General features: G+C 50.0%; 1 protein-coding gene across 2 annotated transcripts in view; it reads left to right on the forward strand.

The window, feature by feature from the left end:
- The window catches only part of SLIT3 (slit guidance ligand 3), a 590,204-nt gene that overhangs the window by 557,061 nt on the left and 15,043 nt on the right, over positions 1-18,100 (forward strand). For both annotated transcript variants that reach the window (XM_027034042.2, XM_053226652.1), the window contains 4 exons: positions 3,929-4,026; positions 8,018-8,157; positions 11,123-11,216; positions 16,530-16,667. In XM_027034042.2, coding sequence (XP_026889843.1) covers positions 3,929-4,026; positions 8,018-8,157; positions 11,123-11,216; positions 16,530-16,667 — 470 coding nt within the window. The remainder of the gene's footprint in view (positions 1-3,928; positions 4,027-8,017; positions 8,158-11,122; positions 11,217-16,529; positions 16,668-18,100) is intronic.

Here is an 18,100-nt window from a genome sequence, read left to right on the forward strand (position 1 = left end):
TCATGCAGGCCTGGAGTATCTTAAGGAGGAGGATGATAATGGTGGTGATGGTATGTGATGGTGATGATGGTGATGATGGTGAAGGAATATGAGCAGCCAGCATTTACTGAGTGCCTATTACATACTGACAGTATACTAAACAAGGTACAAGCATTATCGTGCATTCTCCTCATCAAAGCCTAAGGAGACAGGTCCTAAAATGACCTTCATTTTCCAGTTTAGGAAACTGAGATAGTAGGTGAGGGAGTTGGGATTCAGAGCTCAGAACCAATGGATTCCAGAACCCATGTTTTTGACCACTGTATTCACAGTCCATTGAGAAGCACCATGAATGCAGGGTCCCTAGCCATTTGGGAACTAAGTCTCCAGAATAGGGAAAGTAGTTTATGCTGGTGGAAAGAACACCAAGCAGAATGGAAAGAACACTGTGGAGCTTGTCCCTACCTGACTGTGTGGCCTGGGACAGCTCCTCCTCTCCTCCCCGTATCAGGTTCAATCTCAAAATGCAGCAGATAGAAACGAAGAGGTCCTTTAACCTTTAACCCTGGGTTGCATCATACCCCCTGCTCTGCATTTATTCCCTGGCTTTCCCTTCTTCCTGGATTGGAGCCCACCCAGGCAGAGTGACTGAGGTAGTAAGTTCTGGATGAGTTGCTAAGTTGACAATAATCACCAGACACCCACAAAACCAAGTTCAAAGTTCTGGCATTTCTCCATTTATTTCCAGATACCGCAGCGTTTCCATTGACTAGCTGAGTGACCTTGGGAAGCCACAATATTATCCAAAACAGCATGGCCCCCACTGTTCAGTGTTTGGTGGCAGCTACTGGTCATCTATAATGGCAGGCTTTTGTGAAGCAATTTGAGCACATTACCTCATTTAGCACCCTCAGTCACCTTCTGAAATAAGGTCTGTTAACCTCTTTTGGCAGATAAGGAAACTGAGGTTCAAAAAGATCAGATAACTTACCCGAGCTTCCACACCTAGGGAAGCACACAAACTAAACCCAGAGCCCTCCTCTCTCACAGGAAAGTCCCCACACTCAGTGCTCCACTAGGGACCAGGTCCCTCAGAGCCTCACTCCCCACCTGGAGATGTGAAGCATCACACTCACCTGCAGAGCTCCTAGAAGGATTCCGAGTGTCATGTTTGTGCTTCATCCGCCTTGGTGCCAGGATTCAGTAGGCACTTCACAGAGAGACCTGTTTTACAGCTGTTTCGCATTGGGGGAAATAAGATGTATGTTTGGGCTCGTTCTTTTTCAGCCATTTAGCTTCACGTGTGCATGTTCAGTGTCTCCACGCAGTGCTTCTCACGCTGTATTGGCACGAGAACTACCTGGAGGTCTTAGTAAATGCACCTTCTGATCCATTAGATCTGAGGTCAGGCCCAAGTTTGTACCTTTCTAACAAGCTCTCAGGGAACACCGGAGCTACTAGCCTGAGGACCACACTCTGAGTAGCAAGGTCCTGGAGCAGCCCTCCTGGCTGTCTCAGAAAGAGGTTTCCAACAGGGACAGCTACTCCCCGGCTCCTTTAAAAGAAGCCAGAAGCCCCAGCCATGTCCCTGTCTCCCACCTTCCCTCCCTCTCTATTTCTCTCTTTCTCTATTTCTCTCTCTCCCATACACACACACACACACAGCAGTGGGGACCAAGGAACATCATAAATCTAGTAGATTTTAGCAAAATGAGGCTGAAGAGAGTTGAATTGAGCTAATTAGCCAGGTATTGAGAATGGTGATTATTTCTCAAGGACACGTAAGTGACAGAAATCCTTACCTCCAGGCCCATTTAGCACATCACCAAGAGCTACGGTCTGCCTCCTGGTTTCTGAGCTCAGTATAAGTGACCTGAGTAGATGTCACCAACCCCACCCCCAGGGGAAGATCCCAGCTGGAGTCCCTGATACTCAAGAGTTCCCCCAGAGCAAAGAGGCTGGCCCAGGCAGGGGCCAGGGAGGCCCTGCCTTGACTTGATCAAGTTCTCTTGTCCTGCTCTTCATGGCTCATCCATCTAACACACACAAAAACTCCTGAACAATTCGGTACCAACCAAATGCCTGAAAAAAGTCTTTTGAGCTCCCACATTCAGCCCTGCCTCAGACCCCTGTAGTAATCCGCCTCCTCATCATCCGAATAGCTCTTATTTAGGTTGCTACCATACATGCCTTGTGCTTTATATATGTGTGATTTCTAATATTCATTCCATAGGGTAGGTATTATTCCCATTTTACAGATGATAAAAACAAGGCTCAGAGAGACCTGGTAGTTTCCCCAAGGCACACAGCAGCCAGACTGGAGTGTGTGCTCCAATGTGCTACCCCTGGAGCCCATGTTTTGAGAGGGCAGCATCAGTGACCCGGCAGAGGGGTTCCCAGTGCTGGCTCTGGACTGGATGCCTGGGTTCAGCTGCTGCCTATTCCACTTAACTGCTGTGCAATCTTGGACATATTAGCTCACTTTCCAAGTCTGCCTTCCCAATCTGAAAAGGGCAGTAATAACAATCCTACCGATCGCATAGGGTTGTTGTGAACATTATATGTGATTGTGAATATAAAACACTTAGCGTGAGGCCTGGAATGGAAAATGTTCTCAATAAATTGAGAATGAGTATTGCAGTTTCCGTTGCACGCAATGACTTTGTGTAAGGGATCCCGTGTTGTTCTGGTTTAGGATAAGCCCAGATCCCACATCAAACTGCATTCTCCTTCTCCCCCTCAAGAAAACTCTGACTGGCCGTTAGCTGTGAGGGGGCATGAAGGGAGCCAAGACAGACGTGGCCATGCCTCCTGGCTGCTGGATACTGCAAGGGCTTCAGGGTTGGAGACAGTAGGGAGAGTCGTAGGCCCAGTTGGCAGCGACCTTCGAGCCAGGGAGCCCAGCCCCACTCCGTCACAGGCACTGGCAGCAGCAGAGGCGGGAAGAGGATTTTCTCAAGCAGATGGCGAGCAGGTGGTATGGCAGTGGGAGGGCTCCCATGATCACCCCCGCCTGGCATGGTGCCCACACCAAGTCCACAGCCCAGAAACAAATACAACGGATGCCTCCCCAGACCCCGCAGGTCCTCTAAGGGACTGCTTGCCAAGACTTGGGTGTAGCGCTGGTGTGTCGGTCCCAGGGGAGGGGGGAGTTAGAGCCAGAGGGCCAGCGGGCTGCTCCCCGGTCTTAATGTCCACAGCCTCTGCCTTGGCCTCCCTCCTCAGTGCCTTCATCTTCACTGTCCTTCTGCCTGGCATGTTCCTCCCCACCTACTGCAGTTGACTCCTCAGCTGAAATGTCCTGCTCCAGAGGAATGCCACCCCACACAAAATTGTCTGTCCCAGAGGTCCTCAATCTGGCCTAACATTAGAATCGCCTGCAGAACTCTAAATACCAACACCTGGGCCCACTTCCAGACCAATTAAAGGTAGATCTCTGTGGAATTGTCACCCTATAGGGGCAAGGTCCTCTGGCCACACTTCAGCCCCAGCCCTCCCTACTCAAGTTGTGGATTATATTGAGGCCTCAGTGCAGCTAAGAGTACGTGTCCTCTGCTAGGTAGCTCTGTGAGGTAGGCTGAGAGTTAAAAGGCTTAGATGAGGTCATGGCCAGCCAACCAGGAAGAGATGAAGCTGGAATTTGAAACCAGGCTTCCCTGTACCCAAAGCCCATGCTCTTGCCCTGCAGTTCAGGATAAAGAAAAGGATGTGAATTCCAGGAAGTAGGGAAGCTGGGGCCTGAACTCCTCAGTTCTCAACCTTCTCTCAGTGTGGAACGGCCAAAAGTAAGGGCCCCCTTTGGCGTCCTCCAAGCCACACAGCAGAGGCCACAGAGAGGCCTTCTGCCCGGCCTCATCCCAGAGGATGCTGGGAACTCCAGGGGCCTCCTGGTCAAGGCAGCCACTGAAAGCCTCCCTAACCAGGTGCTTCTCCCTTTCCTGCTCCTCAGGGCAAAGACTGCGCTATGCCCATCAACACCTGCATCCAGAACCCCTGTCAGCACGGAGGCACCTGCCACCTGAGCGAAAGCCACAAGGATGGGTTCAGGTAACAGCTCAGCCTTGGGCCTTCCCTCCCTCAGGGGGCTTTATAGGCAGACCACTGGGGCAGGCTGATGCACAGCTGTTCACTGAGGGCCTACTGTGTGCCCACACTGTGCCAAATCTGTTATGCAGATCATCTCAAGGCTCTTCCCACCCTGTAAGGGAGCTACTGTGATCCCTACTATACAAATGAGAAGATTGAGGCACCAACAGGAGCTATCCTTTGCCCACAGTGACACAGTTAGTGAGCGTTCCTATGGGGAATTCAGAGAGTCTGTCTCCAGAGCCAGGAGGATACCGAGGGAGGCTAAAGCTGCTGGCACAAGTCAGAGAAGGATGGCATGATGGCCCAAGGCCCCCCCTCCCCCACAGCATGGCAATTCCACCTCTGTTTCCTGTGTGCTAAAAACAATGATCATAGGTGATATTGACTACATGTTCATCATGTGCCAGGCACGAACTAGCCGTGCAGCCTCTAATTTAAATGCTCACAATGAGCCTACCCACTGCAAGCTGGTACTATCCCCACTTAACAGATGAGGAAACTGAGGCACAGAGATTTACTTGCTCTAGGTCGCATATCCTGACACATTCCTGGATCTTCCAACCCCACTGCTTTCCTCTCAGGAATTCAGAGCTCAGGAAGAAAAAGGGATAGGAGCCACTTAAGTTTTCCCCATCCCTGTCAGTTAGGTGGACTTTCGAGGCCTCTGCCAAACCTCAGGCTCCCTTCCTGCTTCCCCCCCTTCCCAGCTGCTTTCACGTGCCCAGCTTGCCGGCCCGTGGCCCTGGCAAAAACAGACCTGTGGAAACTGGTTCCTTTGGCACCCCAGTGAGTGAGTGGGTCAGGCAGTAAAGCAGGGGCACCCAGTGCAGAGCTGTGTGTGGATGTCTTAGAGCACAGGTTGCAAACAAGTAGCAAAGGCACTCTGTGTGGGGGGAAGGAGGGGCTGCTGTGCCGTCTGTGAAAGAAATCAGGTTCTGGGCCCTAGTTCTTCCAACAGAGCCCAGCCTGCCCCTGTGTCCACCTGCCAAGCCAGCCCCATCAAACTCTGGCTCTTAAAAAGTGAAATAAATTCAAGGCCAGTTTTGCTTTCCTGCCTGGAGTCGGCCAAACCACCCACTCCCACCTTCTCGCTGGGAGCAGGGTTAAGGAGAAACCACACAGAAATTTCACAGAGGTGGCCACATGGCCCCAGCCAAGAAACAAACCTCCAGGGTAAAAGCCTGGCTCTGCCCACCCTGCCCAGAAATAGAGGTCTGCAAGAGTGAGGAGTGCCCCCTGCAGGCGACTGTCTCTCCCCTCCCTGTCCCCCTCTGCATGTGCCCCACTCTCTGTCTCTTTGTGGGGTATCTCTCTTCGTCTCTGGAACTGCAGGTGAGCAGAAGGATCCTTCCTGGTTTCCACCTTCCGTTGTTGAGATTTGAATGAACTGGAAATACTTTTAGAATTTAATTTTCAAGGAGAAGGGCCCAAATCTACAGGATTAGGGAAATGGGGTAGAGGATTAAAGCAATGAGGCCCACATGCTGGGGAAAGCATAGTTTGTGTGGGCCTGCCAAGGGGCAGGAGCACTCCCCCTCACTAGGTTAGCACCTGATAGGTTGGCAAAGGGAGGGACACCTATCAGGGAAGCTTTGCTCCCTTTTTCCCTCCTGTGTCCGTTTGCTGGGGCTGCCATAACCAAGCAGTGCACCAGGGCGGCTTGGACCAACAGAAATGTATTCCCTCACATTTCTAGAAGCCAGAAGTCCAAACTCAAGGTGTCAGCAGAGCCACACTGGCTTTCAAACCTGTAGGGGAAGGTCCTTCCTTTCCCCTTCCTAGCTTCTGGTGGTCGCTAGTGATCTCAGGCCTTCCTCACTGCAGCCTTCATCCTCATGTGGCATTCACCCTGTGTCTCTGTCTCCACATGGCCATCTTACAAGGATGGCAGTAGATCTGGGGCCCACCCTACTCCAGTATAACCTCATCAGAAACGACATCTGCAAGGACCTTATTTCCAAATAAGGTCACATTCTGAGGTGCTGGGGGTTAAGACTTCCAGATACCTTTTTGAGGGGACATAATTCAACCCATAACATGTCTTGTGAGTGATAATTTTGGAAGTTTCACCTACCTCTTCATCAGATGCTTTGCTCATCTTGATGCATTATCTGATCACAAAAAGAGCAAAGACTGGCAGAGCTGGCCGGGCAGGAGACTAAGACGGCCCCACAGCTCACTGGGTGCCCCTGGAGTCTCCTTGACAACCCCCAGCCAAGGTTTCCAGGGAGGGCAGAGGAGACTTTAGTCTCCTTCCCTCCCTCTGTCTACTCCATGAGCAACCCAACCCCTAAGAGCCATCTACATCCCACTTTCATGCAACCCTAAGACTTTGGGGACAGCCAGAGTAACTTCTTTCAGGAAAATAGGCAACACTATGGTTTCAGACCCTTAAAAACCTACTGTCCATCCAGCTCTGAAGAAATCGCTTTTCCTGAACTTCCAGGGTCCCTCCTAGAAAAAAGAAATACATCATTTTGCTCCACCCCAAGAGCTCAGACCGAAGAACCTTTTGTAGAAAACATGGCATGGTGGGCACCTGGGTGGCTCAGTCAGTTAAGTGCCCAACTTTGGCTCAGCTCATGACCTCATGGTTCCTTAGTTCGAACCCTGAATTGGGCTCTCTGCTGTCAGCACAGAGCCTGCTTTGATCCTCTGTCCCCCACTCTTTCTGCCCCTCCCCTGCTTGTTCTTTCTCTCAAAATAAATTTAAAACTTTAAAAAAAAAAGAAAAGAAAATGTGACATGGTTTTCAGGTTGTAGAGGAAAGGAGGTTAAGTAAGATTCCAGAAATCCACTTCCTATTAGTTTAGTTTTACAGCTAAATCCCAAATCGGAGGAATCTGTAAAACAGAGAGAGGCCTGGAATTCTGAGCCCGAAGCTGGAACGTATGTTCGTGAATGGGGTGTAAATCCCTGACCAGGGGGCTGGGCCACAGAGGGAGTAAGTAAGTGCCTGCAGCTCATTTAGTCAGCATTTGTCTCCCGCGTGCCCCTTCCTAAACTCTCCTGGCCCCTTCTCATCTGCTCAGCTTTATCTATCCTGACTTAGTTTGCAGGCCTAATCCTGGGGTGTGGCCAGGGTTGGGCAGAGGATGCAGGAAGTTTGAGGTTTGTATCTAAGAGTTGTAGCTCTCCAGATCCTCCCACCCCATCCCCTTATCTGGAAGAAGCTGGAGGGAACAATGGCATCTCTGAGAAAGTTAAGGAGGCTGAGTGTGGAAGTCATCTAGAACTGAAGCTAACACATTCTGAGTCTTTTCTATGTACTAGGTCTCCTCCTAAGCCTTTTACTTATATAATCTTCTTTTATTCCCCACAACCAACCTGGAGGTAAATGATATTACCCTAGTCCATAGATGTGGAAACTGAGACACAGAATTTAACTAATTTTCCTAAGATCGAATACCTAGGAAGTGGCAGACTCAGACTTCATTCCCAAGAAACTCGGCTGCAGATCCTGATCTTGGCCACTTTGTCCTATTCCTGTTCAAGGTAGAGAGGCTTTCCTGGAGTAGGAAGTCACTCAAAGGGGGGTGTTTGTTATGCCCTTTATCCCTTTGTCTACAAACCACTCCCCGGAGAAGAGGGGAAGGAAGACAGCTGGAGGAATTTAAAGTCTATCCTGGGGAAAGCACTTCCAGCTGGGGGGATGATGAGGGGGCATTGCTGGTGAGAACTCCCCAGAGCTAACGCAGCCATCCACGGCCAGGGGAGATGGAATTCTGCCCAGAGATAGGGGTCTAGATGAAATGACCTCTCGGGCTCCTGAGGGTCTTCCTGCTCAGGACCCCAAGGCTTCAAGTATCCAGAGTGCTGCCTCGGACCTCCATCCAGAGAGAAACCTGACTAATTATATCCCCCCAACATTCTTTTCTGCCACTCCAACCCCACCCAACACTCCTTATTCCCTGGCTCCCCTTCTTCCCCACCCCACACACCCCCAAAGCTGCTCCTGCCCTCTGGGCTTTGAGGGGCAGCGGTGTGAGATCAATCCAGATGATTGCGAGGACAACGACTGTGAGAACAATGCCACCTGTGTGGATGGGGTCAACAACTACGTGTGCGTCTGCCCTCCTAACTACACAGGTAAGGTCCCCTAGTGCCTGTCCATGGTGGCAGGCCAGGTGTCATGCACTAAAGAATGCTGTTATCTTAGTTTTCAGGGCCTGCACCCACTCCCCTGTGGACAGAGATGTGAATCCCCAAAACCTGGTGCTGTGCCATGACGGGCTTCCCAGAGGCCCTCTCTGTTTGCTTGTCCACCCTCACCACCTGCCCCAACCCTGCACATCTCTAGCTCCTCCCTACTTTGAGACAGGTTCCCAGGGCAAGTTTGCTGTCCATTCCATTAGCCTTCCCCTCCTCCAGGAACTGGAGACCCAGTGGCGATTGAAGCTAGTGAGAGGGGCTTACATTACATTTAATCTTCATTCAGTTCTAGTCTGCTTTCTCTAGAAATTTACTTTCCAGACACTTTCCAGCTAGGAACTGGAGACACAAAAATGACCAAGACAAAGTCCCCTCTGATCAGAAGGCTCATTGTCAAGTAGAGGGAGACATGTATTCAGTAGAACGAGACTATGACACCTGGAAGCCTGGGGGGTCGTGGGGTCACAGAGGATGAACCTAACCCAGCTGGGGAATAAAAGAAGGCTCCCCACAGGTTGTTCCTCAGGATAATCATCCTACCCACCCACCCCCAAAACACAACACCTTTATTTCCTATATTAACAGCTCCTAATGAGGACAGTTAAATATACCACTAGATTATGAAGCAAAATGCACCTCAGTGGTGCAAGCACAACCTCCTTTGTTATAGGATCCACCTAAAGTGGCATATCCCAAAATGGAATTCCATGAGTTCTTTGAGGAAAAGGCTCCATAAACAAAAAGTTGGGGAAACGCTGTATGTAATACTAGCTCTCTTCCACGTGATACAAATGAGCCTATTAAAGGTTTTCACAATTCCTGTTTGAAACAATGCTATTTAACTTCTTTTAACCCAGTAAGTTTCAAATTTATTTTAAGTCAGAACTTCCCTCCTACCCTACCCCCAAACTCCTTCCCAACCCCGGATATCCTGTGTTGCAAGAAACATATTTTAGGAAATACCAACCTAAGGTGAGGATGAAAATAAGGACCATGCAACCCAGGGACTGCCACACCCTACCCTGCTGGCACCTGGCATGATGTCAAGAGTGAGATAGGGGATGGGATATACAGATGCTGATTAGAAGCCTACAGAGAAGGAAGCCAGCTAGCCCCCATTGCTCCTCAGGGTCCTGTGGCTGACACAGACCTCAAGCCCATTAGCCATGTATTCCCCAAGCACATTCTTGGGACTGTGGTGGAGCGTGCCAAGACCAACTGAGAAAACCACCTGCTCTGCTTACTCCTCGCCTCTTGGGGTCCCAGAGAAGGCTTTACGCTTGGGGAAAGTGCAGGGAAATCTGCTGAAGGTCTACTTCCCTTACCCCTTATACCTTCCATCTTTGCAGAGAGGAGTTGTAGCCAAGAGTTAAAGTAGCAAGAGGCAACACTTATATGCTCCTACTGTATACAGAGCACTGAATTAACTAACAGGGATACCAAGAAGTCTAAAGTATACCCTCCGGCCACAAGGGGCATCTGGTCTACCTAAGATGAGAGGAGGGGTCATGTAGGGCCAAATCATTGGTCCAGAAGGATCTGCTCACTGCCAGAAGAGAGACAGTAAAAATCTCAGCAGTTAAAAAAAGAAGGCAAAGGGACTCAGAATAGGCTTTGGGGCAAATGGGCAGTGGAAGGGGGACTGAGGACACACTTGTTGAGGTGGTTTCCTGCCCCAGTGGAATAGCCTAGCCTGTGTCTGCAGGTGACTGAAGTGCACCTCTACCCGAGAATGGGTTGTCATGGTTTTCTCTGTCCCAGAAAATGTTGCCAGTCCCACACAAACACCTGTGTGCCTCTCTGGGTGTCTCCAGGAAGTGAGGAGGAGGAAAAGGCTTATAAAGAACACAGTGCCCTCTGTGGTCTTGAGAGGCTGGCAAAATGAGGACAGGGTCGGGGTGGGCTTGTCCCCACCACAGCAGAGAACAGACTCTGGGGCTGTGGATGTCATTCATCTCCTCCCCAGCCACCCTCAGGACCTTCCTCTGCCCTGTCCCTGCAGCCTTCTCTGCCCCTATTCCCACCCCGACCTCTGAGAGAAATTCCATGGGTGAAACTTTCCTCTCTCATATCACTGTCCACCTGGCCAGGTGGAATTTAAGGGAACCCAAAGCTTAGGGGTGCATCTGCCACTGCCCTCATCCCTGCCATCCTGTCTCACTTCCCTCCACATTCCCAAAACACATCTCCGATGGCATGAGCTTTGGGGAGTTTGGACATGCAAGGACCTCCCTGGATATTTATGACCCATTCTTCATTTCTTGGCACGATGAATTTCAAAGGGAGTGTATTCAGAGACCTAAACATTAAATTCCTTTCATATTTTCTTCTTTGAGAAAATCCAGGGTGCTTACTTATCTACAGCAGGTGCACTGTGCTGCTAAGCCATGTCCACTCCTCCAGGAAGCCTCTGGGCTTCCACAGAGTTTATCCCTGTGGTCACACATCTCTATGTTACAGTCACCTACTGATTTATAGGTCTCCCCCACTAGGCTAGGGGGAAGACAAGACCTGGTCACTGTTGTGTCCCTAGTACCCATCACAGTGTCTACCACACAAGAGGTGCTTAGTAAATTGATGGGGAATGAAAAAAACAACTAAACACAGCCCAAAGTCAGGGGCTGATGTCCTACAGTTTCAGCTGCAGCAGCCCCTTAATGGTCAGGTGAAACAGCTCAATGATGGTGCTATGACAGTGCCCAGGGAAAATCCCAGAACCTGCCCATTGTTACCACTAGGGAGACTGAAAAAGAGGTACAGCAGAAAGGATACATCGAGAGAGCAAATGCAGGGTGCCTGAGATCCATGACCTCCCGACAGGGGGCTGGTTGGACCTGACCTTCTAGTCAGGGTATCCCCCAGGTCCTCCCAGGTGCCTGAGCTTTCTACCCACCCCCACCAGGTGAGCTGTGCGACGAGGTGATTGACCACTGCGTGCCCGGGATGAACCTCTGTCAGCATGAGGCCAAGTGCATCTCCCTGGACAAAGGATTCAGGTGAGGCTTGGCTTTGTGTCCCCACCAGCACAGGCTCCTGAGGACTCTGCCTCAAATTGGTCCCTTTCCATTCTCCTTCTCCTTCCCTCTCCCGATCTCTCTCTCTGCCTATTACTTGTACATTACCATGTGCTTCTCTGTGTCTCTGATTAGTCATAGTCTAATTCTCTGTCTCACTGTCTCTATGCACGTGCCTCTGTCTCTTTGTGATTACCTCTCTTTGTAAGTCTCTATCTCTCTCTGTGTGTTGATAGATATATAGAAATAAAGATATCCCTCTTTCCTTTATACCTCTCCTTCCTACTCTCCCCACTTCTGCCCCTACCCCCGCACACCAGCATAGCTTTCCTTTCCAGAGCTAATATGGTAGAACAATCCCACTGATGAAGCTGAGTCCGAAGGTTAGTTGGTCACCTTCTTTGTGTGCATCCTTCCCAGTGTTGTGCTCTCTGTGGCTCCAGCAAGTTTGCCAGTTTATGCATCTGTGTATGTTAGGGGGTCGGGGAGAGTGAGCACTGACTCAGTTCAGCAGCCACAGCCATTGTGGAGCTGTCTCTGTGGTAAGCAGCAGAGCCTATAGCAGCTAGGGGATTTCAGGAACAATTCTAAGGGTGGAAAAAGAATTTGCCTCAGGAGAAGGCACCAGTTCCAGAGCCTGAGACTCAAACAACACCCCTGGGAAATCACTCCTGGGCTCTGTCCCTACTTCTTCCCTCCATTCTCCTTCATGAAAGCATGTGCCATTGCCTCTTCTAGAGAAAACCCTGAGACCCTTGAGTCCTGGGATTTTCTGATATCAGTAGGGACATCCCAGGGAGCCAAAATAGTCTCCCCTAAACACTCTCCCAAAGCTGCTTTGCACACACAGTTGCTTCCCCTCATCTCCAACAGGCTCAGTCCAACACCGAAGGGTGGGTGGAAGCTTCTAGCACCAGAGAGTTTGGGGGAGCAGGCAAAGACCAGAGCAGCTGGGGAAACCCCAGATGAGCCTTCAGCAAAGATACCTGAAGTGACTCTACAGAGTCACCCTAAAGATGAGGGATGTGGGTCTGAAGCTCGATGCCTATGCTGAGAAGTCTTTAATGAGAATCCTGACCAGCATTTCATCCAGTAGCCTCTTCAGCCTCTGAGGGATGAAGCTCATGGTCTGGGTCTAAAATGTCTCCAGGGTCTGTCATCAGTTTGAGTCTGTCTAGCTTTCAGTCATAAGGCAGAGAGTTCCCAGATTCCGGGGGTTTTGAGACTATGATGCTATACTGCAAAACTTAGCACTTTATGGAAAACAAGGATTTTAGAAAGCTTGAGACTAATGACATCATAAAGTCACAGAATCTTAGGACTCTTAGATTCATAAATCTCTAAGACTTGAACTTGAGAACTCTTAGGATCCTAGAATCTAAGAATGATGGGTCCTAGTTGTTGTCCCCTGGTGAGCCAACCCTTCAGTCCTCAAATTCTCATTGTGGTGAGTGTAGTGGGTACTATAAGAGGTTTTTGATTCCCTCCCTTTCAAGGCCCTTGACATGGACTTGGGGGCGGTGGGGGGGGGTGGGATTTGACACAAAACAAATGTTTAGAAATTTCTGGAGCCCTCAACTCTGGCTCTGAGTGCTGCCGGGGTGTTGAGGAGGGGAGGGAAGAACCTGCTGAAGCAAAGAGAAGCCCTCCACATACTTTAGGAGGTGAGCTGTGACATTAACATCAAAGGATGGGTGAGATTTGAATGAGCTGAGAAAGGGAGGGAGGGCCCCACCAGTGGGAGAAGAATCTAGAGTAGGTGCAGGTGAGAGGGGGACATGAGCATGTCTTGTCTGGTGTTTTCCTTTCCTATTTTGACATCTCAAGTCTGGAGTTCATCACCAGGGAAAATGCAAGAGGCATGTTAGGGGCTCTGGTTTTGCTGAGAACAAAGGAAACTTCAGTGTTTCCATGCATGAACCGTCATTCAAATCTCCCTTATCTGCCCTGGTCCCCTCTGAGAGGGGTTAGGTGGGCTCTTAGGCAGTTGCGCTACTAGAGTATAAGTAAGGGTGAGGGATGCCTCCCAACCCCATTTTCCCACTCTCAGATTTGACTTCAACTCAGGGCTGCTCTTTAACTGAAGGAAGAGGCGAAGGGGGGGAGAAGAGATGCATGGAACACAAACTTGAACCCAAAGCACAGCAGGCTGCACTGACCAGCAGCATGCTTTGGGCGTGCCTACAAGGGGCAACAATAGTGACCAGGCATCTGAGCTGTGAAGAAGTGGTAGAGTATCCATAGCTGGAAAGGAGATCAGTGGCATTGTTTCAAGCTCAGCGGATGCTGGCCTGACAGAGCACAGTGAGCATGAAAACTGGTCAGAAATGGTCCAGGGTATAGGTCTGGGGTCAGGGTGTGAGGAGCTTGGGACCAGAGACATAAGCAGGGCCAGAGATCATGATCCTCTGGTACTTCTCCCTAGAAACCTCACTCTACTTGAGTTCTAGGGGAATACAGAATAGGATACAGAATAGAAAGAATATAGAATGTAGAAGGAAACCAGTCTTGCTTTCATATTCTTGAGATAATGTATTTATGCACAGTGTCTCCTAGAATCCTGAGGAGGTCTACAGGCCAGCTCAATAATGTGAATTTTGTTTTATTAAAATACATTTAGGTAAAAAAATCCCTTCTCCCAATGAAATATTTCCTAATTTTATCCCCCTCATCTTCCCTCCCCTCTCATCACCTACATCCCAAGGCAGGCTGCAGGGACAGTAACAAGAGACAGTCAGTTGGTGCAACCTTTGCCCAAGTTTGAAGATGTTTATCCTTGAAGATTTCCTTATGTATGTTTTAATGAGGCTGCAATGCAACATAACAGATAAAACTGTATAACTATCCATGATATAAACACTGAAATCATAATATACCAAAACCCTGACAATAATGAAGAACACTCCCATGAACACGGAAAGTGACAATGACAAAAACACAGATCACGATGATTACCATGCACTGAAGACTTACTCTGTGTCAGGCACACTGGCCTATCTCCTGTAACGCTCCACAATCTTAGGCTGTAGAAACAGCAGTCTGCTTTCTGGGTAGGGGCTGAGGCACGGCGAGGTGAAGCAAGCTCCCTGTGCACGCACACACAGAAACAGCTGGGGCTGCAAGCCAATCCTGACCTGACTCTGGAGACTCCCAAAGTCCTGGAACCAAGCACATCACTTGGTTACACCCCCTTGTCCAGAATCAATAGGTCATATACATAACAAAATCGTATAAGCCTTACACTTTCGAGGAAAGGTAAGGGGAGAACATTTGAGAACACCAGGGAAGGTAGGTTGTACCAGCAGACGCTTCTCTTTAGCAGATGAAGAAACGTAGGGTAGATCCTTGCTTTGGGAGGGAGGTGCAGGAACCAGCAGCATCACAGGGCAGCTTGTTGGGAGTGCTAATTCCCAGACCCCACCCAAACTCCCAGATCAGAAGCTGTACGTTCACAGAATGCCCAGGGGCTTTGTTTGAAAAGCAAGGGTGTGAAGAGGGCTATAGCATTGACAGTCTCCACACCTCCATTGCTCCTTCTGCACATCTGTGTCTGCGAGGAACCAGGTCTTCCCTGATTCCTCATGAAGACCTCCTCAGCCACCTTGACTCCATGCCTAACAGGCTAGATTTTACCCTGCAAGCACTGAGCGGCAATTGTTGCCTTGGAGAGGCTCATAAGGCTTGAGTTGCTCTGCAGGTACTTAGAATTCAGGAGACACAAAGACAAATGCCTACAGGGGCCAGGCTTACCACTAGCAGAGTGTATTGACCACATGCCCTGACAAAGCCTTGCCCAATCTGTTTCTTTAATTTTTTTTAATGTTTATTTATTGTTGAAAATCAGAGAGAGTCAGAGCGTGAGCAGGGGAGCAGCGAGAGAGGGAGAAGGAGACACAGAATCTGAAGCAGGCTCCAGGCTCTGAGCTATTAGCACGGAGCCCGATGCGGGGCTCCAACTCACAAACTGCAAGATCATCACCTAAGCCGAAGTTGGACGCTTAACCGACTAAGCCACCCAGGTGCCCCCAATCTGTTTCTTTAAAAGACTAGGGTGGAGTGTGGGCTCTGACATGAAAGTTCACACCTTCTGGTGCAGCAGTAGGTCACGTATTTCAAATTTACCCTTCAAATAAGTAAAGGTGAGGGGCGCCTGGGTGGCTCAGTCGGTTAAGCGTCTGACCTCAACTCAGGTCACAATCTCGCGGTTCATGAGTTCAAGCCCCATGTCAGGCTCTGTGCTGACAGCTCAGAGCCTGGAGCCTGCTTCGGATTCTGTGTCTCCCTCTCTCTCTGCCCCTCCCCCCGCTTGTACTGTCTCTCTTTCTCTCTCTCTTTCAAAAAAAAAAGTAAACATTAAAAAAAATAAGTAAAGATGAACAGGTCAGATCTTAGCAGGTATCAGTTCTGAATGCAGGATCAGTAAGTCCTCTGATTCTAGAACTTGTCCTTCTCCAGGGATACCCCACCTCCCAAGTGTCTACCTAGCCATGAATCCACAGCACAAACTATGCTCTGCCAACCAACCCCAGCAATGCCAGGATCCACTTATGATTCCACTCTATCCACAACTGCAGGGAGAGTAGCAAGGCGGGCAGGAGCAAGGAGAGGGGGGAGGGAGGACCATGCCTTTGTCCCGATGCTTCCCCTGTCAGTCTCCTCTGTCCCCTGTGTATTCAGAGGTCTTGCTTCCCTCTCCATCTTGGCCACCTGTCCCACCTTCCTCCTCTGCCTCTGCTGTAGTTATTATTTCTATTCTGGCCAGTAGAATTCAGTGGGTGGGCCCAGAGAGGTGCGCAGGCTCCAGCCTGCAGGAGGCAGAAGAGCCAGGAAGTGTTTGTGTCCACCTGTGCCCATAGGTAACACGGTGCCTTCAGGTCTGTTTCTTGCTGGAACTTTGGCACAGTGTCACCCAGGCGGAGGAGCCCAGGGATGCGTGTTCTGGGCACATGCTCAGGGAGGCCCCACGTGAAGTGCACCTCTCGGGTGTGCACCTGGGCCAGCAGGGCCGGTGGGGGCAGAGAGAGGGTGCTGCAGTTCCCATCCTCTTCCCTGAGGAGCAGCACATCAGCAGCCCCACCACCCACTCCTGAAAACAGGAGTCACCACATGAAGCAAGCAAACGTCAACTTGCAGGGACCCAGAGCCCATGGATGGCCAGTGAAACCAACTGTGGGCCAGGCTTTGGAGAGTCCTCAAGAGTTGAGAGGGACTTAGGAACATGGGTAGACAGAGACGACACAGGGCCACCTAGAAGCCAGCCTGGCACATGGACAGCCTTGGTCTGCTGTGTTCCAGGTGTGAATGTCCCCCTGGCTACAGCGGGAAGCTCTGCGAGGTGGACAATGATGACTGCGTGAACCACAGGTGCCGCCACGGGGCCCAGTGCGTGGATGCAGTCAACAGCTACACATGCATCTGCCCCCAGGGCTTCAGGTATGGTGGAGGGGCCCCTCGGGAAGGGGCCTGCAGGCTGGGGACTGGTGAGCTAAGGCAGGCTCACCCATGCCCAGGTAGCCCTAGCCCTGGGCCTCCTGAGTCTCCTTGGAAGGTCAGTCCTTCCTTGTCAAAGACCAGATGTTGTCAACCCCGTGTTATAGACAGAAGAGCCATCCAGGGCACCCATGTGGGAGTTGGACTTAGGGTCCAGCTCACATAAGGTCAAGCTTGGGCATGATTCCTTCTAATGGAAGATGCTACCATCTTGGAGCTCAGCTTACAGGGTAGGGGTAGCCACATGGCCACACTGGCAGGAATCTCATTTTTAGGCTGGAGAACAAAAACCTTGTGCCCTAATGGTAAAAAATGGAGGCAAATAGGAGAGCTTGGGGTTAGTCACTGGAATCACTGAAGCCAGAAGAGAAGGAGGGGATGGGAAGCACTGACCAGGGGATCAGGAGAGGTCCATGGGGTATATACAAGGAGAAACTGGGTTCCAGCCCTCACACCTACACTGCCTGGAAGGGAAGGGTGTAGGGGGCACTGGAGGGGAGGCAAGGACCAGACCTGAAGTGGCAGGTGAGGGGGCGGCCTGGGGACAATTCCATGTACATCAGTACTTGCTGCATGACATTAATCCAACTACGCAAATGAGCCTTGGTCATAGACTCTGAGAAGGAACCACTCTGAAAAGGCCAGTTTTTCCAAAGCCTGATTGAGACCTTGTTGAGGCTTGGGAACATATAAATTCCTGACGCCCACCCCAGAGCTATTAAATTAGAATGGGGGCGGAAAGAAGGGGCTAGAAATCTGCACTTTTTTTTTTTAATGTTTTTAAATTGTGGTAAGATATACAGAACATAAGATTTGCCATCTTAACCATTTTTCCATGTACGGTTCAGAGGCATTAAGTGCACTTCCATTATTGTGCAGCCAATACCACCATCCATCTCCAGAACTTTTTTAATCTTGCAAAACTGAAACTCTGTCTCCATTAAACACTAACTGCCCATTCCCCCTCCCTATGGCCCCTGGCAGCCACCATTCTACTTTCTGACCCTATAAATTTGACCGCTGTAAGTGCCTCATAAAAGTGGAGCCACACAGTATTTGTGTTTTTGTGACTGCTTTATTTCACTCGGCATAATGTCCTCAGGGTTCATCCATGTCGTAACAGGTGTCAGAATGTCCTCCCTTTTTAAGGCTGAATAATATCCCATCGTATGCATGTGCCACATTTTGTGTATCCACTCATCTATGGATGGATGAGAATCTGGGCTTTTAACAAATTCATCCAGATGTTTCTGATGACACTGAAACTTGGGGGCCAGCACTCTCATGCAACCCTATTATTTTAAAAATGGGGAAACTGGGGCTTAGAGAAGGAAAAGGCTTGCCCCAGTTGGTGGTAGGACTGGAACAAGTCCCAG

This window comes from Acinonyx jubatus, chromosome A1 (genome assembly GCF_027475565.1).
Source record: "Acinonyx jubatus isolate Ajub_Pintada_27869175 chromosome A1, VMU_Ajub_asm_v1.0, whole genome shotgun sequence".
Lineage (NCBI taxonomy): Eukaryota > Metazoa > Chordata > Mammalia > Carnivora > Felidae > Acinonyx > Acinonyx jubatus.